The 23,908-nt window shown below is 40.3% G+C and overlaps 1 protein-coding gene across 6 annotated transcripts in view; it reads right to left on the reverse strand.

Moving 5' to 3' along the window:
• Nucleotides 1-23,908, reverse strand: part of TMEM132D (transmembrane protein 132D) — a 216,689-nt gene that overhangs the window by 23,122 nt on the left and 169,659 nt on the right. For all 6 annotated transcript variants that reach the window (XM_090152598.1, XM_090152597.1, XM_090152599.1 and 3 more), the window contains one exon: nucleotides 13,592-13,735. In XM_090152598.1, coding sequence (XP_090008724.1) covers nucleotides 13,592-13,735 — 144 coding nt within the window. The remainder of the gene's footprint in view (nucleotides 1-13,591; nucleotides 13,736-23,908) is intronic.

Genomic DNA, 23,908 nt, shown 5'->3' on the forward strand with positions numbered 1-23,908 from the left:
TCTCTGGGGCTGGAATTAAGGCCTTGTTTGTCAGAAATTTGAGAATGATCAAGCAAAACATGAAAACTCTTCATAACATAATAGGAAAGCCAAGTGAGAAACTGATTCCTCTCACACACACCCTAGAAAAATTTATGACACAAAAACACTGACAGAATGGACAGAAGTCCAGCTGAGGATTGGTGAAGCAATTTCTATTTCTCCTCTGCCGTTTGACTTCAGAAAAAGTTCATTATCTGCTCATTTTGTTCATTAATGTTTTATTTCTAGCTGTTTAGGTTGCCACAGGACTATCTGCAACAGAGAACTGCAGTTCTTGGTCACTGAAGTTCAGTTCTGCTGGGAGATAAAGGTGCTATTGTAATGTAAGTGTACAGAAGGAGACAGTCATAGATGTGGTAAGAGCAAATATCAATGCCCCATGCCTATGGATCTTACAGGACAGGAAAGAAAAGACCAGATATATGGGACATAGGTTGTGATGTGCTTGGGGCTAACAGGCAGCAAAGCAACAACAGTTTTTAAAACACACTAGAGGTGGATACGAGATGAGAAAAACTTTGGCTTTTGTCACTACAACCAAAGAGAAAACCAAACTGTGCTCTAGCTCTCTCCCTGTCAGCCCTAATGTAACTAATGGGGTTACATGGCACTGCAGTCAAGGTGCCATTTGGCCTTCGAGATCAAAACAGTTGATCTTGCTGCTAACCTGAGCCTACAGCTGCTTTGAGCTTCCTTTCACTTTCAATGAAAGGACAATAGGGACACATTCAATAGAACAAACCCAGAGCTGGCCTCCACGAGGACAGGGAATGGAAGGTAAAGGACAATTTGTAAGCATTTTGTAAGATTTCAGTTGCTTGTTCCCCACTGACTCTGATAGGAGTCATGCTGCTTTGATCTTCCAGATGCTTTCACACGCTTTCCAACCTGACAAGCACTCACACACTGTATCTGTTCACTGTTAAATCAAGGTGAGTCCTGAATTTTGTTATCTGAACTATCTTCAAACAACCAAAAGGAAAAACAGCCAGATTGTAGGCAGGATTCTCCATCTGAAAGCATACTGCCCTGCTGCCCTGACATATATTGCATGGTCTAAGTGTTTAGAAATGAATTATATTAATAGTTAAATTGAAAAACCTGATCAAGTTCTGCAGTGCCCTCGACAGACCTTCCCCTCCTTTCAAAGGCAGTTATATCCACTCCAAAGAACCGTTTATGAAAACATTCATGAAGACATTCCTGGGAAGGTAAGGGTGAGAGGAGCTGCTTTCACAACAAGGATCTTCAGGAATTCCAGATTCAAGATTCTGATGGACACGTGATGCCTTCACTCATTTACAGAGCTCCCAAGCCCAGTGACAGAGCAGCCTGTCATATCTCTGGCATTTCAGATACTCTTGCTCTTTTACAAAGACCTCATGGCCAAAACCCAGCAACACGCACGTATTTAGCGTTGATGCTGTGCCAGACATGCTCAGCTTCATCAGACTTTACTGCTTCACTTATGCTAATCCACAAGCACCCTGCAGAAGCAAACCCTGGCCTGAATGGCAGGCACCTGGAGCAGCTGGGCAGCTGCGCCTTCTCTTGGTTTCCAAACAATGTGAACAAACAGGACAGCCCAACTATATGTAAAGTTCCCTGGAAAAATGCACATATTAATGCTAAGCTCTGAGCACAGTGAGCTGGCAGGAGGCCGCCCTGGTTTTATCCTTCACACTCATCAGTGGGCAGAGCAGACCACAGATGACAGGGCTAAATATTACTGCAGCTGTACAGAGCCCAAACTGCTACTGCAATTCCAACTGATCACAGACTTATCTTTTTCACTCAAAGCAGAGCAGAGGCTGGGCTGATTTGGTATCACCATGTTGGCTAAGCATACATTTGTCACTGGCAGCAGAGTAGAAGTTTTGTTGGTGCCTTGCCACTATCCTCCTGTGCCACTGCTCATTTACACTAAGATCTGCTATGAGCTCATTTATACTAAGCCTGAAGATCTGCTATGAAAAAGTTGCATGCATTTGATGATTGCTGCTCATCAATACGTAGGGAGGACAAGACTGACAAAGAGGGATCACCTCCTTACAGCAGGTGATGTTCCACAGGCTCCACAGAGCCTCCTGAACGGCCCTGAGAATTCATTATCTGCTGTGAGATTTGTAGGTGAGTCATTTCACTTTCTATTTCACCCTCAGGTCAATGAGGGCTGTCTGCCCCAGGAAGATGATATGAGGGACTCACCAAGGTTATTCAGATTTTTTTTTTTTTTTTTTCAGAAGCAGAGGTGATCCTCACCATGAAAAATCATATTATAGAAAGAGAAAATTTCAGGGTATGTACAGCTCCTCCCTGGGTTCTTCTGGCTGTGCTGCACCCAGACTCTGTGCAGGTATATGGACTTTTCCCACTGGCACCCAGCTGTTAACAGCCTTCCCAAACTTCTGTTTGTTTGAAAAGCAAAACTCCATATAATGAAGGGAAAATGAAAGATGCAAAACTACCAACAGAACTATGACAGCTCCAAAATCTCAATGTGTAGTTACTCATGCCTGTAGGACTGATGAGAACCAAGCCACACTCCAACTTATTGGCTGCTACATTTTTTTTTTTTACACAAATCAGTACCAAAAAAAGAGTTGTTCTGTCACTCTCAGCTACTGTGAGGAGAACTTAGCACAGTTACATCTGGAACTTTGAGCCTTCTTCCCTCAGACATGTGCAAACAAGGCAGATTTTAGCTTTCTGCAGTGATAGATGGGTATGTGTGAAGCCTAAAAGACTTTCACAAGTTAAAATAAATCTTTCCACATTAGCAGACACTTAAATGGAGACATCACTCACATGACATCTGTGCCTGTCCTACCTGTTTTTATGTACAAAACACCAATCACAGATGTAGCCTGGCCAACTCATTTCACTAAGATTGTTTTCTTCCAAATCTTTGTAACTAGCTAGCAGGGAAATGTTTGCTATTCAGGCTTGTTGGATTAAAACAATTTCTCACTCCTATATCTACGTTTAAGTTTTCTATCAATACAGGCAAGAAAAGATAATTTTTCAGTGGATCAATACATGCTTCTTCCTCTTCTGCACAACTTATTAATGAACTGTGTGTGGAGCAGAAGCGTGTTCCCCCCAATACATTATTCCTCATACAATTTTAAAGCACGTTCATCTACTTCAAGCAAGATCTGGCTTTTTCAGCTAGAAGTTTTGCAGCCTTAGGGATTCTTTACCAGATGAGCCAATGATCTTTTTAACACCTTGAGTTTCTGACACTCATATCTTGCATTAAATCAATCTCCCTTTCATGATTTTTATTTATACCAATGCTCAATTCTATTACAACCCTCTCTTCTGCTATCTCAATTTCCTCTATTATTCTTTTTTTGGGTCTATAATATCATTTCAGTGGCTAAGTCATAGCCTGTCACTTCACATTTATGAACTGAAACATGAATGTGCATTATTACTTTATTTTTATGAAAATCCATGATAACTAATGCACTGATTGAATTTCTACCCAGAGGCTTTATGTCTGGTTTCACGATATCTGGCCTCTAACCTCCATCCTTCCAAACAAACTTTACATCTATATTTACATACCGGGCTCATTATAGTTCTTTATCTCCCTGCTCCAATCACTTCAGAAGCTATAATGGATCTAGGCAGGAGCTTAATTAGAAACTGCTCTTTTCTCTATTTTGAGCTACATTTCACGTGAAAGGGAATAATATGACTCTAACAAATGAAAGACTTGATGCAACCCCACAAAAGCCCCAGGCTAGTTAGATAAGCGTTTAGTGGAACAGACAATTAGACAGTGGGAGATCATGGTGGTGCCCCATTCCCAATGAAACTGGTATTCATTTTATTCCCATTTCCACCCTTATAAGAGAACCACTCTCAGTAATCTGGCTCTGTTTTATGATTATACCAGTGCAGGCAGAATTGCATTATATTCAACACTTTCTTCCCTTATTTCCTTTCTGGATAAGCAGGGAGCATCTCAGACCTAGATGTACTCAGTTGCTCTTGGTCCCATAGCTCTGGCTCACTTGCACTCCTGTCATGCTATAAAGAATACAGAAAATATAAAAGGTGTTTCCACTTGTAAATAACTGGAGTGGTCACTGCAGTGTCAGCTTCTGACAGAAGAGCTTCGGGGGCATTCCCAGGAAGAGAAAAATGCCAAGCTCCAGTGAGGCCTGCCTGAGTGATAGTCTCATTAACATTTAGCTCATTAAAACTCATTAAAACCGTAGGGCAGCCTTGAAGCACCCATAAAATCTGATAGCAGAAAACTGATCTATACAGACAGCAGGCTCCAGAAAACATAAAAGTGTTCCTACTAATTCCATCCTGTGTGCTACAGATAACAGGTGGGGCTGAACAGAGGGTTTTGCATCTGAATTATTTTGGAAAAAAAAAAGTGTAATTATTACATATTATTATTATATTATTATGATAAATCTGAGGATTCAACGGAACATCCTCAACTTATTGCAGCTGGCTGGGGAATGAGAGCTTTCCTGAGAGCTGGTGGGACATGGCATGCTTGCTGTCAGACTTTGCCAGGGAGAAGTACAGATTTCCTCTTGATCTTGCACCTAAAATGATCTCTTGAATTATATTTTCCATAAAACCTGAAGCCCAGTGCTCAATTCCTATTAGACAATGCAAGCTCAGTGACCTTACATCACAGACAAAACCTCAATATTATAATCCAAGTTGTTTTTCTAATTCCTCCTTGGATCATTTCACTAAAAAAACAGAGTAAATGACAGAACAGACAAAGTCAATTACTACCAAATCCAGAGATATCCATGGGGGTAGTTTATGGCCTTAGAGGATTATCATAGTCTTGACATATTATAGCAACCTCTGGCAAAAGTATCTGACTACACACAATTTTTTAAACTAGAAGTTTGCGAACAGCTGAGCATTTCACCCTTGACTGTATGTAAAGCATATGACTCATATTTTGCTGATGACAGAGTGGGAAAGAGACTCTTCCACTGCAGATAACCCCTCTCCTTCCAGCACTATAACACATTACTTCTTGATTTGCTTCCTGTGCTGCTAAGCAAAGGACGTCCTCTCCCAGTTCGCCTTATCCTGGAACCATCTTGATTCATGCCCCCTGCTAATCTCCACGTTCTCTTTTCTACATTTTTTCTGTGGTGGGCACACATTTAATTTCATTTATTTGATGTCATTTTATGTCTCAGTTTTCTGAGAGTCTCAGCAACAACAAGCAATCCAATCCAGCCAGTGGAGGAAACTGTGAGATCAAATGATACCTGTTGGATCTGGATGCTAAAAACTCAGGAAGAGGTTATTCATACCTGTGCACAGCTTTCCCACAGCCTGAGATCCAAAGAAATAAATATCAGTGAATGTAGCCCAGCTGAATCTACATAGGAGAGTGAGAGTGGGAGATGGGATTCAACACATACATTGTTTAACCTGGCAACAAAGGGCACAATTTGGAAAACTAGTTGTCAAGGTGTCTTCAAAAATTAGCATAGTATGTACAGCAGTATTGCCAGAGGGACTGCTTCCTATCCTGTCTACAGAACTTTGTGAAATCCTTGTGATGAAATTCTCAGCCCTAGGGAAACAGCTGCTTTCAAGATTTGTTACAACTTGAAACTCAGCTCGGCGTCATCAAAACGTGTGAAGAACTTTCAAGGAAACATGTGCTGACTTATGGCTATGGCACTGAAACAGCTAAAATTGGCTCAGGCTGATCTTTGCTTTCAGCAAAAGCTGATGCCAAACCCTCTAGTGATGGTGAGAGCTGTACATAGACACAAAAAATATTCTCTGCAAGGAGCAGACTCTTCTGACCATCAAATAAAGTCCAAAGCAATCTCATTAACTAAACTGCATTCACTTCGGATTTTCAGTGGCAGAAATGAGATCTAATCATGAGCAGAAATTGCATGTGTGTGAGAGACTGGGCCTGACTTCTTTCTTTGAGTGATAGTCAATTGCAATTAAATTAAGATTAATTAGAAAGAAGAGATTATATAAGTTGGGAGAAAATATAAACTTTCTCTGAAACCCCATCTGCTCACAATCCATGTTTATACTTTAAATAAACTTGAATGATCATTAAGAACAGTTATGGTTAGTCTTTAGGTTTGTAATTTCTGATGAAATTAATTGGATTTGGTGCTTAAAGAGCTCCAATCCAATAATAAGTTAAAGTAATACTGCAAGATGTGGCTGAAATTGGAAAGTTGTTCAGCATTTCTACGGGTAGATGATATGAGACAAATAATAGCATCATTGTCTCCTGCAAACAAATACAACACCCATGCCACAACCTCAGAGCACGCAGGAGACCAGATCCTCTCACGTGTAAAGAACGAGACTCTTACAGATAATTATTTATTAAAATAAAGTGGACTCAGATAACCCCTTGTATTCTGACATCTAAAAGCATTTTTCAGATGTGCTTTACTTGTTTACCTTCTCATGCTCCTGGAAGTCTTTCAGAAGCACTACATCAATGTTATAAATAACTGCAAAGAGAACAAGTAAGCGGGTAGCCGAATGTCAGAATGGGAAAGCAGAGAAGAGCTGAGCACACAGGCCAGGACTGCACTGCACTTGACAGAAGGAAACCACTCCACAGCATCTGCCTCTGAAACACACGGCTGCTGAAGTACTTAAGGACAGCATTTGTTTGTTTTTATTTTTTTAAATTTGATTATTGTACAGCAAAAACATCTCATAGAAAGGATGAACTGACCCTTCACAGGATAATTTGGACTCTGCCCAAGCTTACCTCGCTCTCTAAGGAAAAGTTGAGATCTTCTTGAATAAGAAACTGCATGAGCTATACATGGGCCTTAGGAGACATTAGGATACCGCTGAATATTCCACTGTCTGGAAGTTTTCAGAAAAGGTTACCAAGGGCACTGATACAAGAAGGCTAAAAGCTGACAACTCAAAGGGGAAGTAAGGACAGGAAAACAGAAATATATTTAAGAAACGGCAAGGACCAAGTAAGTAACAGCAATAGACAGTATTGAACAACTGGATAGCTACTGCAGAAGCACAAGAGGAGTGAAAGATGAGGCTGAGTTAAGGGCTGCATGCTGCTAGCTGGGTGTTAGTCATGACAGCATCAACAGAGACTGGAGAGAGAAGTCCATCCCATCTTGCCTAAGACAAAGTTGTTTAGCTTGTGGCTTGATGTCCTTATCTGTTCCACTCAGGAAAAGAGTTACAAGATTACCCCTAGAAATGAATGCAAAATGGTCACATACTGGATAAAATGGAAGAAATTTTCAGTCAGCAGATCTGCATGTCCTCTGTTATAAAAGAAATGTGCAAATGTTTCTAAATCCTTACTCAGCCAGCAATACTATATCATGACACTTGTTTTTATGTGCTGTGATTAAGATAAGTTTAACAGGAGTGCTTCCTAAATAGCCTGTGCTCTGTCCTAGTTAGGGGTATGTATATTATTAACAAACATAATGATGATGCTTAGAGGGTACGTTTTATTCAGAGATCTCAAAGCACTTTTCAAGGATTTAATATTAATGCTCTTTATCTGTCAAGGTAATTCAAAACCATTATATATCTTTTGTATGTGTCTAGGCTAAGATAGATCAAATAAATGCAATGCCAAAGACCACAATAGCACACCGATGTCACGTCTAAAAGCATATGCCAGAGCCTGCACTACAACCAGCAAATTTCAATATAGCATCTGAAAACCCATCCAATGGGTTCTCCAATTGTTATCTAATCTTATTAAGGCACAGGCAAATGAAACGAAAATCAAAAGTCACACAATGTATGCAGACTGAGCCCTTATTAGGATCTGTAATGCTTAAAATCCCAACCCAAGATTAACCACTTGTGCAGACTCTTTATTCATTACACATGAAGAGAGCACTAGACATCACTATCAGTCCTGAGTTTATGACGCCCTTTTGATCTCAGCCTACCCAACACTAACAGGCAATGGCTGCATCCCCTCTGAACCGTGTGTGCACCCCCAGCTCCTGACTGCCAGGGCAGCACGAGGTGCTGAAGCATCCCTGGCTTTGTGCAGCATTGTTCAGCAGCCGCTATCAGCATGCTATCAACATTTTTCTCATCCTCAATCCAAAACACAGCTACATAGCAGCTTCTAGGAAGAAAATTAACTCTATCCCAGATGAAATCAGGACAATATGGCATCTTGTAACTATTTACTAGGTAGCAATACAGCAGCACATGATCTGGAGGCACCAAGAGCTATAAAAAACACATCTTCTTAAAGAAAGTGGCAGACAGGCACTGCAACTGAACAACACAATGAGTATTAAAGCTAAAGGGAACTTTTTAAGGAATCACAGGTTATAATGATTAATGTCAGTTTCAGTTTTGGAGACAGGTGCTGTTGGATGCTCTGAGCCCAATTTAGCTTTCATTTGTATCAGTGCAACATCATGCGCTTCAGGAAGGCACTGCTGGCTTAGCCCAGTGGAATAGAGAAGAAAATAAATTTCTTTTTGTATTCAGCTTGTCTACTCCCTACTTTGTCTTCACATCAGTCCTTCTAGAGGTCATCCAATCTCTTTTTATTGAGATGATGGAGCACTTCTCAGCGCTGGGATACAGCACACAATGAATTGAGTTTTGAAAGCAGCTGAAAAAAGTACAACACATAATCCCCTTTGAAAGGGGAATTGATTTTGACATTTCTACATGGTTTTTTTTTTTTTGTTTTTTTTTTGTTTTGTTTTTTTGCTGTACAAATCTGACTCTCAGAAATAGGCAAAACACTTGGAAGAACATATTCATCACAGTTCCCGAGTATCTTCACTAGAGGGATTCATAGGCACAGGACTAGGATAAGCCTTCCACATGGATGGCATCAGACTAACGATGTGACAGCAGGGAAATGCCTATTTGATGCCAGCTCATTCCAATGCTCAAGCTATGAAATCAAACACTTTCCAGAATTTCAAATCTTTGTACTCAAAAGCTAACTCTTCTCCAACACCAAGAAAAAATAGAAGAAGAAGAAATTTGAAATTACCCTTCTGCAAAAACAACAGCTCTACAAGCCTGGTCATTATAGTTTCTTTCGAATCTCTCACAATCACTGCTGACTACTAGCTGTCTTCTTCACATCATAAATAATTCATATCAGTGACTAAGAAGTGAAGCCATGATCCCCGACTCCATATTCAACAGAATTCCTCTATGACATCTGTTTTGATATTCTTTAATTTTGTCTTGTTCTTATGTTCTTATGTGGGGACACATTTGTCCCCACAATGTAACAAAAATACCACAGAAAAAAAGATTATCATCATGGCTCGAAAAGAATGCACATCCTTTCCCATTAAACAGATTTGTTGGTATTTTTTGCAGAATTGGGAAAAAGTTCCTTTTCAAGCATTATGCACTCACCTGTCCCACTCGTAGTGGGGTTTTCAACATGGGTGATGAGAAAAAGGCAAACAACTCCATCAATAAAGCTTTGGGTGAGTTTTGAATGATTCCCAAAAGATGTGGGACAGTTACATCACTTCTACAATCAGAACTCATCTTTGCCATGCCTGCTCTTCATACTAGAGAGATACTAGCATTGTTCCTTCCTTGAAAACCAACATCACCAGCACTCAACTTTTATTTTGAGTACTGTGTATTTCTGAGTTTGTCCTGTATCCTGCTTACTAGATCAGACCAGGAAAAGTATTTTCTTTCTCACAGTTGCTTCATCCTAAGGTAAAAAGTTCAGAAAGATTTTGATGTCAGGAATACTGAAATTGAGCTGAAATGACAAAACATGATTTCATCATTTTCTATCAAAATGAAATGTTTAGACATTGCAGAAAATAAAAACATCCATTTGCTGACTTAAATCAAATGTTTGTTTCAAGACAGATCAAAGTTATTTGGAATGAAATAAGGCAGTTCAGCTGGTGAGAAAAACCACATTATATTGTGGAAAACCATGGCAGATTGAACTTGATCTTCACCCAAACCCCAAGGCAAAGATTTATTTTTTCATAAATTCAGCCCTAAACAACCATATTCTGTGCAAGTGTTCAATCTAAACAAAATCCCATTTGCTGATGGGAAAGTATCTTCTTTGATATCATACAACAAACTACATTGACCACATCCACTTTTCCCTTCCACTTGGATGCTCTGAACCCTGAGCTACAAAACCTCTGTGACAACCTCTCCTGAATATTTCACATTGTGGTTAGCTGTTGGAATAGACTGTGGCTTCTGAAACAGGGGCTTGCTCTTCTTTGCTGCTCTTCATCTTCCGCTCTGCTCTACCCCCATTGCAGGTTGCATTTCTCCCTCTGTCCTCTCCTCCCAGTGACTCACTGGACAGACACAGGCCAGGATGAATACAGGCTTCTTCCTTTGGACCAGGTGAGCTATTAAACACAATTAAGCTATAACACACAGATAGAACCAGGCTAAGTGTTATTGGAAGTTCTGTTTGTCTGCAGTAATATCTTAGAAATTGCCATGTATTTTGTTACCTCCTTCATACATTCCAAAGCAAGCAGAATAAAGCAGCTATTAAGCCTTCACCTGACTGGGAGTAGCTACCTACCACATAGATGTGGTTGGAACAGTTTTGCATCTCTACCTGAAAAGACTGAAAATGCAGAGCTTTGAAAAGTGATGCTTTGGAGATTTCTCTGCTTTGGTAAGGCTAAAAAAGGGGCCATTCTCATTTGTGAAACAGCCTGTAATTTGCCTCCCTTATTTTGGAATGGTTACTCCATCAGTGTAAATCATTTCACACCATCTTTTGCCATTAGTGATATTGTTTAAGTGGACTAAATTCTGCTCTGACTTATTCAACCAAGTTCAGGTAGATGCAATTTTGTAGAAGTGCTTTGAAATCCACAGTGAAAGAAGTGAGTAATAAATGTGGCTCCTGTAACTAGAAGTTAAGTGGGGATACTAACACCCAGCAGGGAAAATGAGCTTAAATTCTTCATCAAACAACACCAAAAAAAAAGGAGGAATAAAAGAAGTTACACAACAGCTGTGTTGAAAAACAGTAACAGTGAAGACATAGAAACCTAAGACTTTATATTTCAATGGGCATTTAAAGCAGACATTTTCTTCCATTTTTTATTTCCTTTCTCTAATGCCCAGAGAATAGAAACTCTAATTACTGTTGCATGCTGAAGGCTGGCCACTAATTGTATAACTTTATCTTCATTACATAAGATGTCTGTGAATAAAGCTTAGTCTGAAACAGGGAAGGTAAACTGAAAACTCAGACATTTTCAATTAAAAGCTCACTTTAAACCGGTGACTCATTTTAATGCTCCTGAAATCTGCCATTCTATTGCAGAGGAGTGAACTCTAGTGGGATGTTTGTAGAAGCCTGAAACATCTTCTCTCTGACTAGATTTTCTATTTGATGTAGGTCTTGTCATTAGCATCAATGTGAAAGGGTATATATATCAGAAGCACACAAACTTTTATAGGTACATTAATGAATTTACTGATGACAGATATATATATAGGAAGTACTACCACTTTAAGTCCTTTGCCAGGGTAAGAAATGAACATATTATATACCAAAACAGTTGGAGATTTATGTAGGCCAAAACAAAACAATTTGATAAACAAGACCTGCGGAAAATAGAATTAATGCTTAAAATATATTCCAAATGATATATTTGCTTTCAAATTATTTTTCCAGTTCTCTGAATAAACTGAAAAGTTAATTAATTTATGTGAGTGAAGACTTAGCTCATTAACTTCCACAACACAAGGCAAGAAAAACAAATTATTTCTCTATATTTTAAAACTTAGGTTCCGTTCATCAATTTGCTGCATTTGGCAGATTTATCAGATTCTAAGGGGCTCCATAGAAGCAAAAAGGTTGTCTGGATTAAGACAGTCAGAAAGACATTTAATCAGAAAATGCCAGCATGGTGGCTATTCAGATAAATAGAAGAGCTGAGCAGATTCTAAAATGAAAACATAAGAGAAGATGGACTTCTAAATTGCATGGGCTCATCTCGTGTAAAAGAAATTATCATGAAGAAATTGCTTAAAACAAGTCCAATAAGTATCAACCTTACAACATTTTGACAAAAAGTGAAATCTGTTTAGAAAAAGTTCAAGGGAGATCATTTAAATCCATACCAAGCTCTATTCTTCAATTACCCTGCTCCAGGTTGTCATTCCCTCTGTGACATAAAGTTACATATCAAACTTCCAACAGTTCTCCCATATGACAGTAACAAATAAGCGCCTGCACTCTTCTCTTCCTTTAAAGACAACTACCTCCACCAGGAAGAGTCTTTTTCAGCTAATGGGGCCCAGAGAGGCCTGCTTGTAGATAAACAATACCCTCAGCCATTTCAATCTAAAGTAAAATGAACGACGGTAAGATGAAGAATGCTTAGCATTCCACTCAGTTTTAGTCTAAGGCAAATTTCACAAAGGCCAAGTCCTCAATATGGTGCAGTTCACAAAAGTTAATGGGAAAACAGTGGTTTCCAGCAGCTGGAGGGGTGGCATGGAGTATTTTTAATCATTTTGTGACATGCTGGTTATGTTAAAAAAAGAAAGAATGTTTATTTGTAGCCATGTCTCTCATTTTGTCTTCTCATGTGACAGTTGTGCATAAGTTTCAAAAGCATATAAGCTGCTGTACACGAGCCAACATTTCTGTCACCATGCTGGAGTGCCTTCCACTGTATCTCCAACTATCATCATGGTCAACTGTGGCTTCCACTACAATTAATGTACATGAACCATTAACCAACCTCAGCAGAAATATTCAGGGCTTCTTATAAACTTTCAATATTTACTGGTACAAGATGAAATGTTTTCATGAATCAGTACACCTCTTGAGGGTCCATCCTGACCCTAAGATTTCAACAAAAATGGTGGCTTAGAAATCTTCCTGCAAGATGTCTCCTCACCATTTACTGAAGGAGCCAAACACTGCGAGTAAAAGGTACGAGTGCCATTCTATTGTCTGCTGCTGCTTATCTTTCAAAGATCAGCCTACATAGCTGTTGTACAGAGTAAATCCATTGGTCAAGTGTCTTATCAAGTAGTTGCCAGTCCGTGACTGGTAGGCAGTGTGCTTTCTGTGGGCACTCTATTAGCTGCAGAGAGTCACAGTTTCAAAGCTAATGTTTGCAGTACATGAGCAGCTTAGTACCAAGAAAAGACATGAGCTTTGAGACACACAATTCCTATACCAGTGTGGCAAACTAACTTCAGAGGAACTATTTCCTTTGCTAGAAGCTGCCAACTTTCCTGACCCCACACAACCCATGTAACTGAAGAGTAAAAAGCAGAGGTAGAATGAACTCTGAAAATACTTCTCAAAGGTGGGAAGTGACAGGCAGTTCCAAGTATTTGACACGTAGATTGGAATATATGCAATCTCCTGTTTGTTTCATTGCTCCACCAAACCAATCTACACATAACAGTGATAATAAACCTTAGTTTCTCAGCAGTATAGCAGTTAGAAAAAGAAAGAACTTGTCACATTAGAGAACATGGCTTTTTTGTTGGGCCTCTCCCTTGGTGCAATGAAGCAGTATGAGCCTACCTTAATGACATCTTCATCTGATGATCTGCACTCCACAGATTCCAGAAGATCAGTCACAGTCCCATCATCTTCTACAGAGATCACTTTGACAGGGACAGCCACTGTTTTCCCAGTGAGAATAGCTGTGTTCAGGATCTCTGCTTCCTAAGAGACAAAAAAGCCCTTTTGATTAGCATATTTCACTATTACTTCATTAATACCACCTAGAATCAGCATTACATTAATTTCTAAAGACAATTCTAAGAACTATTCCAAACATGGTAGGCAGAAAGATAAAATTTCTCCCTTCAATCCTGGAACCAAATTTCCAGTTCTGATTTAGGACTGCTAAGACATTCATCATGCCCTAATTACTCTTTCATGAACGCTCATCAGGTGTCAGAGCAACCTGGCACCCAAGGCATGATGCTGTACCATACTAACAAGATATTTCTTGCTTCTAGCAACAGCGAAGACTCCATCCTGAGCTCACTAATGACCATGCTGATCACATAAAAATAACATACCTTAAGTTTGGCTGTTTTATCCAAAAAACATACATACGAAAGTAATTCTAGCCTTAAATGTAGGCTCTAGGCTGATCTTGAAGATGCAAGTTGGCAGATCCAGCTCATGTCCCCCAGTTTACAACTAGTGAAAATGGCTAGTGGCAGTGCCTCTTGTGACAGGAAAGATCTGGGTTCTCTTGCTCTACTACCTAGGGAACTAGAATGCTACCCTTCTGGCCTCATCCAAAGGACTTCATGCAACGCAGGGCAGCAGGGAATCAGACTCTAGCCAGGCTTTTTAGGATTTATCCTTGCTCATGTTGGGTAGTTATGGGCAAGAACTGTTTGCAGTTGTTTCTTGTCCATGGTAAGGGAGTTGGAACTAGATGAACTTTGAGGTCCCTTCCAACTCAAGTCATTATATAAATCTATGATTTGTCTATTAATGAGGCTCATGCAAACCCATCCTCTCTCAGAAAGGAAGGATGCTGGGAAGGTTTAGGCTCGTTAAGCAAACTCTGCAGTGACGTGTTATGGGTACGTCATCACTGTGAGTATTATTGCAAAATGTGTTCCTTCCATTTGATTTATCACTTCTAATTTAAAAGCACCAAGTTCTGATTATGTGGAGAGCACAGGGCTAAGCAGCACCCTCAGTTACCTGGATGTTATGTCAGTCATGCACAGCAGGTATCACTGCCTTGTGCCAAGATACACAGGAAGCCCAAATTGGTCCCTGAATTCTTCAGCTCCTTATTGTAGAATATTGCTCACTCCTGGAAAGGTCTCCGAGCTTTTCAGAATCATGCCTGCGAATCACAGACTATCCCATAGAACAAGAGGCTCTTGACTTCAGCTATCTCTTGTGAAATAAATGCTTCCAAAGCCCCCCAAGTGCTAACTGCTCATTACCCAAATAGCTCACGCTATGAGCTCTGAGATTGACCTGATTTCACTCATGGAAGACAATAAAGAGACTGAAATTGAGTTACTGGGAGATGATGACTCCCCCTACTGCCTCTTGGGCTAAGGAGGAGAAGCTGAGACTTTTCTCATCTAAAGGGTATGGATCAAAGAGAACTTTTCTTATCACTTAAAGAAACAGAGATACTTTATTCCAACTCAAAGCAATATGTAAAGAAAGAAAAAAGCTCATGTTCTTTTGATAGCTGCTTTGCTAAAGTTTTCCCATCTTCCCCGTGATCTTTAGGGGAGGGTGAAATAGGATTTCACAAAAAGAGAATTTATGAAAATCCTCTCCCTCCCTCAACACAAAAGCCCTTCAGATATTTTGAAATTATAATTTATATCAATATGAGAACTGTACTGTAAGGCCCATCTGCCATGAGAGCACATTTGTGCTCAGAAGAGGATATATTACTCAGGCAACTGAGATCTTGGGAAGATTTGCAATTAAGTTTCCAGATTCTCTTATTTATTTCAGATCTGAGCTTCGCAGCGAAGCTACCACATGCAGGTTATTTAGATCCAATTGCCACTCTCCTGTATGCTCCACTGAGCTGGAAATGGGGCAGGGTGACAGAACGAGTGCTATTAAGCATCCATGATAATTACAGAATCCAAGCATTAGGTTCCTATCTCACAAACATTTTGCATGAATTGCATTTCACTGGGGCTGTTTGAGGCCACAACACATGCCTAGCTGCTTGCAACTAGTGCCAAGCTGAAAATACCTGCTCCCCCAAGCAGGAATGCCCTTCTTCCCCCAGTCAGTACGTTACAAAATGAACCTTGTAATTATTTTATAAAGTAAAGAGAGGTTTAATATCCAAGCCTCTGAAACAGTATGATTAATGAGGTCTCCTCACCAAAGGCAAATGTAATTTCCCATGGTAAGAACTAGTAACTGATAACGTTCCTCAAAAGCTTCATGAATTTGTGTTTTCAAATTCTAAGTCCTGGCTTTGGACGTTCTGAATATGGACTACATCCTAATAGTGATGATACCTGCTGCTCCCTGGAAATGCATGCAAAACCACGTTACTCAGCACTCAGCTATGTCACTGTCACTAGCTTCTGTTCCTCCTCAGTCACTTTTGAAAAGCACATCTAACACACAGGGAATTTCTGCATGCTCGAAGTCTCAGCTGGCTTCAAAGCTCCATAACTGACATCTTGCCCCCAGAGCCACAGTCCAACAGAGCAGAACTTCAACCAATCATGGCAGTAATCCTGAAGACATTAATGGGAATGCTTAAATACCAGGAGAGAAGTGTATGCATAGCTGATTCTAAGAGAAGGAAGTAAATTCATGTTTTATCTCTAAAACCAAAGGTTCCAGATTCAAGGTTTTATAGCTTTTGTCTGTATTCATATTCTAGATATATGTTCACAACTGAAGCGTTTATAGAACCGTGCACAGCCCCATCAGCACAGTGTTCAGCATGCGACAGTGCTGCTAATTCTTAGGCAGTCGTAATCATGTCCCCCCTTACTTCTCCAAAGGAAAAGAGGGGTGAAAAAAATTACTGTCTGGAGTTCATGGAAATAACGACAGTGATTTTCTATCAGTAAGTGCGTGCCCAGTCCCAGGAAAACAAATCACCCAGTACTTCTCTAAAGCAAAACAAACACAAAGCAAGCAGGCAATGTCTGCAGCTGTGCTGGACTAACTGAGCTGTACATTCAGTTTGCAAAGTCTTCGGTATCTCCACACGCAGGGTTTGGAGGATGATTTCCTTAGGCACCTGGTTTGCATCTCTCCCTTCAACGTAAAGGCATAATAACAATTTACACCAATTTATGCAGCGGGGGCAGAGCAAAATGTTTTTTCAGTCATTTGTTTAATGGTAGAAAGGGCTTAATGTTCCCATGGTGAAAGCGTATGAAAATTATTTCATTTGAGGAAACAAACATGATGCTTATTTAGCTACACAGAGATTTATGGATCAGAGTCTCAGCATGTAAAAGCCATAAATCTAAATAGTTTCTAATTTAAAAGTGTTACTTTTTGCTGCTTAAGTGATAACGGAATATTCTGAAGAAATATTACTTTCTTTATCCATAACTAACACAGATTATGTGAGATATCATGTTAGGGCATTGCAGGATGGGAATACTTACAGGTTTTGCAAGGCTATAGATAAGTACTCAGACCACATAAGGTTGCTTCCCTGAGCAGCTATTAAAAAGTTGCTGATCTTCCTCTAACCATTACATAGCATAGCTCACGTGCATGGATCCCCTAAAATAACCAAAGGAAATAGGAAGAGCAATCAGAGAAAAACATTTTTCTCTCACAATAGAAATGGAAAAGCAGGTAATCTTTATTCTGAAATTACTACTGCATTCAAAAATGGTAATACTTTCCAAGAAGATTCTGGAGTGAGCATTCTTTGCCTACTGAAGAGATTCATATTAAATAACTGAGCATATTAAGCCCTCCAGCAGAAGCACACTCAGAAGATGCACGCAGTAAGTATCTATTTAAGTAGATATGCAGAAGGGAACACCTATTAGTTTTCCAGTTTTAATTGGGAGCTTCTCTGCAATTTAATTTCCCTTTGGATATCTCTTACCTTATAATTCCTGGAGTGAAAGAAAGGACTTTAACAATATCTTTATAAATCATAAGGCATTTCTCTTCTTCCCTTTGTTCTCTCTCCATAAACGTTGCTTCCTAATGTTTGTATTAATAATGACTTCTAAAATAAATAAACATACAACTGACTTATGCTCCTCTTTGATTCTCCACATCAGCTTTATATCAGAAACATTTTGTTTAATAGTAAAACGCAAAGAAAAAGCTGGTAGTGATTGTCAGCATTCTTTTCCAGGAGCATTTAGCTAGGTTCAGGAGGCTGTAGTGCTGAATCCCTGTTAGCCCTCCCAAGGCTCACAAGCAGCAGTAAGACACCAGCTTGCTTTCCAAAAAGACCTCCAGACATATTTTTTCAGAACAACTCGGGCTGATCTGCAGCTTGTACCCTTCAGGAGGAGGAATACTTGTCCTACCAGAGTAAGCAGGGAAAAAGTATTATAAAGCCATTGCAGCTCTACAAATCATGTTTCATAAACACAGCAGATCTCCAGTTACGTTTCTGATTACAGCAGTAGAATACATTATTTCCAGGCTAAATGTCTAGCTTCTAAAACGATGCTTCGTTCTTTTTGTTTTCAACAGCTATCTTGGCTTTTGGGTTTGCCATCGACAGACTGCAAGAGGGAGGAGATCAAAATGATCATGGAAATCTCCTGAAGCACAGGGCATGCCAGCAAATGGGAATGAATGGCTGCCTGGAAATCTGCCCTGTTTGGACACTAACACCTTCCATTTTCTCACAGTGTTGTCGCTGTTGCTGTTGTTTTCATTAACCAGACATTAGAGCATTAATCCAGGGTACCACCATGAATATATCCATTATTTATGTCTAAAGGCCCAGATTTTCCTCCTCTTCAGCTAGCAGCCATCCTATTTGTATCAGAGGATCCACGCCTCAGTCATGCATAACTAATTTCAAATCTTATTTAGCATCAAGTCTCAGAATTAAGAAGCTAAGTGACAGCTGTTTAATTAACTCCTTAAGCTGATTAGAAAGCATTACCGAAATCCCCCCAAGGAAGAGTTTATAACTGTCAAGAGAGCCTAAGGCCATGTTAATGCTTCTGTTTAAATTTAGTAAGCTTCTAAACCAATAAAGTATAAATGCTTGACATCCTCACGGATGTGGTCAAACTCAGCTTTTTTTCCTTATGCTACCACTGCAAGGGTAGAAAACAAGAACAACAACATAGGAGGGATTTGAGAAGTCAGAAAGCAGCAGCTGAGCAATAAGGTTGCACCTCTGAAGGAGCTGCTGGGAGGTCACAGCACCCAACACTTGGCTGTACCGGATTAGCAGCTGACACGGGAGTGAAGCTGAGCTTGCACCTTAAATGCAGAGTCATCTCCCAGCTTCTGGTTGCAAGTACAAAGGTTTGTTCATAGGTTCTTAAAACTTAAATCCACCTTTAATGATAAGATTATGGCAGCTGAAGTACAAGTTTTAGAAGCAGCTGGGGAGGCTAGATACATGGTGGTAAAGAGGAGCCGAAATGCTCCAAAGCAAATTTCCTTGGGTGTATTACATTATTGTCAGATCTGAGCTTGCAAACAGCTTGAGCTCAGGCCTAAAATGTCATTGTGTTTGGTCTAAAAGCTCGGAGTAAATGAAAGAACTCTGAATTCCTTACTTGCCTTGTGGTTCCTAATCTTTTAGGATGCAAAAAAAATAAAAAGGAGAAATTGAAAAATTAGATGCAGTTCTCCTGTGCCCAAAGGAACTACGGATAGAAAATAAAACACACACAAAATAATTTCTGAAGTCTGCAATATAAATGAAAGAGCTGACAGTGTTACCAGTATGAGAATGATGAAACCTGAATGCAGAAATGTGAGAATGCTGACACGAACATCAAAACCAACTGTTTGTTTTAATATGTGCACTTCTCATTGTGAAGAGTGAAATCTGAAGTGGGAATGGAAGATCGGAGGGGAGTAGAGGAGCATATTAATTATGTTTTATTTAAGAAATTGCTACTTAAATGATTTTTGCTTTTACTCAGTACCAGCAAGACAGCTCAAATGTGCTCAGCTTCAGGACAGAGTGTAAAAAGGAACAGAAAATGAAACCCAGGTGTGTGCTCCTCTGGATACATCTACCTGCTGACTCTGAATCTTCCACGCAGCTGCTAGGCAGGGAAAAATGGATTTTTTTTTAAACAGCAAAATGTGATTGCAGAACCTTGGCTGATAAAGAAATGGGTGGCAGAATTAGTCTGAATATATTTTTCCCTCTTTTTTCAGGCTGTGATCCCTTGAAAAGTTCATAATGCCATGCAACAGGGGGTGCCTCCTCCAGCCACTGTCTCACACCTCCTCCACTGGGGCAGAATCAATGCTTATACAGAGCCAGCAAGATTAAACAACCCATGTGGCCAAAAATCAATCTCTTCTGTTGCTTTAGGGGGTTCTGCCAGATCCATTCCCTGTTCCACTTCACAGCACCACTCCTCAAATGGGAGTCTGCACATGGGGAAGGTCTGGGGAGGCACAGTTGGGGTGAGAGGTGGGGGACCAATTTCCAGGCTGTGTTTACATTGCCTGGGAACATTATGAAACTTCAGCTTGAGCAAACAAACAAATTTCAGGTTGTTGGCAGTTGTTTCAAAGCCAAACAAAATCCATGTTTGATTAGCTGAATTATTTTTCCTACCTCGTTTACATATGATAATAAGCCTAAAATTTTGGCATAGAGAGGAAGTAACACAAGAGTCACTTTCTTCCAAACATTACACCCGTTTAACCTCTTATTACTGATTAATCCTCTCGTCCCCTTGGTTTGTAATCCTTGATCTCTGACACGATTCAGGGACTCAGGTAAGATTTTTGTCACATAGGTGAGATGTTGTGTTGTGCTGTCTGCAGAAGATGCAGCATGAGACCCAGCTCCTGGGACACGACAAGGACCATCTCATACTGTTGTTCTGAGAGGTGACATTCACACCATTTCAAATTTTAGGGCAGAATCTGAGAGTCAAGACTCAAGGAATTTTTAGGAAGAGAATAACCAGAGACACAATCTCCTGCAAAGGCAAGGGGAGGCTGCTGGCTTCAAGACATACGTTGCATAAAAATGACCTCTCTTATTGATACATCTTATTCCGAAGTGAATTTCTCCTTTAGTAAGCCAAAGTATACACAAAAAGAGGAAAGTGCTGAATTGTAAGAGCAATGCATGCACACACACCCTCCAGCCAGCCGTGCACAAATCACGCACAAACTTGTTCCAAACATGAAAATAATTTCCAGCCCTGCTACCCTGTTTTATAATGCAATCCTCCCCAGACTTGTCAGCTAAAAATATTCTTTCAAATTGCCTTTTCAGCTGAAAGTGTAAACAAAAATAATGAGTTTAACTAATAAATTCTTACTAAACAATATTAGCAATGAACTATTATGGACTAAATCCAATACAAACCTCAAGGTTAATTATATTTCAATTTTCACAGAACCACATATTTTCTGTAGTTTGAAAAAAATACTTCCTTTAAACACTAGAGAAATCAGTGACATTAAAATCGTAAGTCTCCTATCCAGGTTCTGCAAAGGCTGCTAAAAGTTAATGATGAAATATAGCCGCCTCTCTCGTATGTCTGACAGATAATCATTTTCTTCTGAGAATCAATCACCACCTTTTCAGTGATTTACAGGTGCCAAGACAATTATATTACAGGCTAAATATTGTCTATTTAGTTCCTGCTTCTGAGAAATTGTGACTGCTGGGGTATTACACTCTAGGAAACATAACAGAGGAATTAGAGAGAAATTATAACAGCAGTCCAGAAGGTCCAGGAGGAGTGCGTATTTGTCTTTGAAGTTCAGTCAAATATCGATGGGCCAAAAAGGTCACACACAAAACCAAGCTGGTGGGTTTCCAAGAATCACCACGAAAATTCAGCAGAGCACCTGCAGCCTGACCAAGATATGATGGTGGCTCAGCAAAGACATAAGGCCAATTTATTAATCTTGCAGGCAGGTGCATCCTCACTGAAGCCAACTTATCAATATTTGCTTTTCTCAGAACGAATTAGGCTCAGAGGCTGCAGTTCCACAGTGGGATTTCACAAAGAGCACAGCAGGCATACAACATGGGCAGCAGTTGTTTCCAAAGCTGAGTATTACAGGCTATATCTCACTTCCTGAATTAACACGAACAACTTCATTTCATGCCATATCTGACATACAAGTATTTCCAAACAGAGTTTGTAGTAATCCTAGAAAAATAAACTGATGGCCAGTTCTTTCCTGGAACAGCAGGTAGCCTCTTTGCAAGACAAAAATGAAAACATAAACTAAGAGCTCTACTAGCGCATTTACTCTTCAAACTGTTTGATTTTGAAGTCCTCAAAACGTGGTCTTTCTTGAAGCTAAGAACATTACTGCATTGGAATGGGGTTATGATGGAGACAGAGGAGGTTCTGCTCCAGAAATGAACAATTTGGAGGACAAGAAGTGAAATGAAGCTGCATATAAATACAAAGCACAGCAATCACAATGTTCCAGTTAAAAAGAGAGAACAGCCAGCAGCTGGGTTGTGCTGTAGAGAAATAAGTAACATGGGATAATCACACAGGCTGTCAGTCTTTCCAGTTATCGCACTGATTAGTTTTTGCATTTATGCAGTGTCCAGTGCACACTTCTGCCCTGAGCTCTAGCTGCTGAGCCAAGCAAAAAAGGTAACTGCTGACATGGGGGTGAGACATGGCAAGCACAGACTACAACTGCAAGAACAAAAGAGGGGTGATAGGACATGCTGCCTTTGGTGCTCTTACTTATAGCCTTGCTACTATTCAGGAATGGGACAGTTTGTAAGAGTACCAGGAAGCTGCCCAAGTCATACTGGATTCCCTTTGCTCTCAAGTAGATGAGGGGTCAAATTCTTCACACGGGAATTCACTGTTTTTCCTATCTATAGAGTAAATGCAAATTTTGGTTTACTTGAAATGACATTTTGCTTTAATGTCTAGCATTTAGGAATTGTGTTAGCTTGCTTTTGGCAAGTCCTGCTTTGTTTTTTGGTGGTCTGCAGTTCTCCTATGATCGCAGGAAGCTGCCATGTATGTTGTCTGTTTATCAAAGTCAAGCAGCTACGAAGGCTATGAATTGTCAGGCTGCAGTTCTTCAGAGAAATTGCTAATTAATTCACAGGCTCCAAACTGTAACTCCGTGAAGCTGTGTGTGCATACTTGATTTTGGTCTCTCAGCAGACCGCTTTAGCTGATAATCAAGGTTTCCTCAAAAGGCAAACCAACAAAATTGGGTAGGGATTCCTTGCTTTCCCTGAGCAGACATCTTTGCAGGGGGGACAGGGATGTTCTATAGCCAAAGGAGGAGCAGGGCTGGGAGAGCTGGGCTGAAGGTATGCAATACACTGTGTGCGATGCTATTGAATTGATGAGACTTGGGAGACTGGTAGGGACACGTCATGCAAAATTAGCTAAACCCAATCAAAATTTCACACGTAGGGTCAGCATCTCAGCTCCCAGATTGACGTGCCAGCATGAAGGCTCTTTTGATTCTCAGGCCTGTGGTGAAGGAGCCAAACGTGGAGGTTTGTGCCTGCAGGGGTCTGCAGCTCTGTCAGGGGCAGACGATGGGATATGATGTCAGGATTTCCAGCAACAAAATGAAAACTCTAGGAGATCACTTCAAAGAAAAGATGTCAATAAGATTCTAGCAATGCAATTTAGCAGAGTAAATATTTGGTGCAATGTGTAGCAGAGCCAGAATAACTGGAGTCAAACTGACTGAGAGAGCTTTGCCTTCATAGAGGGAAGTATTAAAAATCCACAAACAAATCACAGCCCTTGTCTAATATATCTTCTCTTTTTTCCCTCACTTGCTGTTGTCATTCCTGGACTGGATTCAGAGCTGCACATCAACCCTTTCCCTCTTCCACGCAGCTCTAACCCCCATGCACTTGGTGGGTTAAAGGGAATACAAAAGGGCACAGCCAGGGAATCCTGCTCCCATCTGCCATAAAGCTCCTTGGGGGCTGGCCAGCAAGAAACAGATCACAGCAACCATTGTGATGTGGACATATCCAGCAGACAAGCCTGACAGCTCCTTTTTTGTCACTCTCTTCTTTCTAGAGCCATGCAGTGATGACATCTGTGTCCTTCCCTTGGCCTCTTCACCATGGCTGTCCGCAGAGCAGGGGCAGGGCCCTGGGATACTGAGGACTCCCTGCTGTCTCAGCTCTCTGTTCTGGCCACAAACATGTTTCTACACTGCTGCAGCCAGGAAAAGACAAGTGAAAGAGCTGAG

Source organism: Phasianus colchicus, chromosome 18 (assembly GCF_987193195.1).
Source record: "Phasianus colchicus chromosome 18, bPhaCol1.hap1.1, whole genome shotgun sequence".
Lineage (NCBI taxonomy): Eukaryota > Metazoa > Chordata > Aves > Galliformes > Phasianidae > Phasianus > Phasianus colchicus.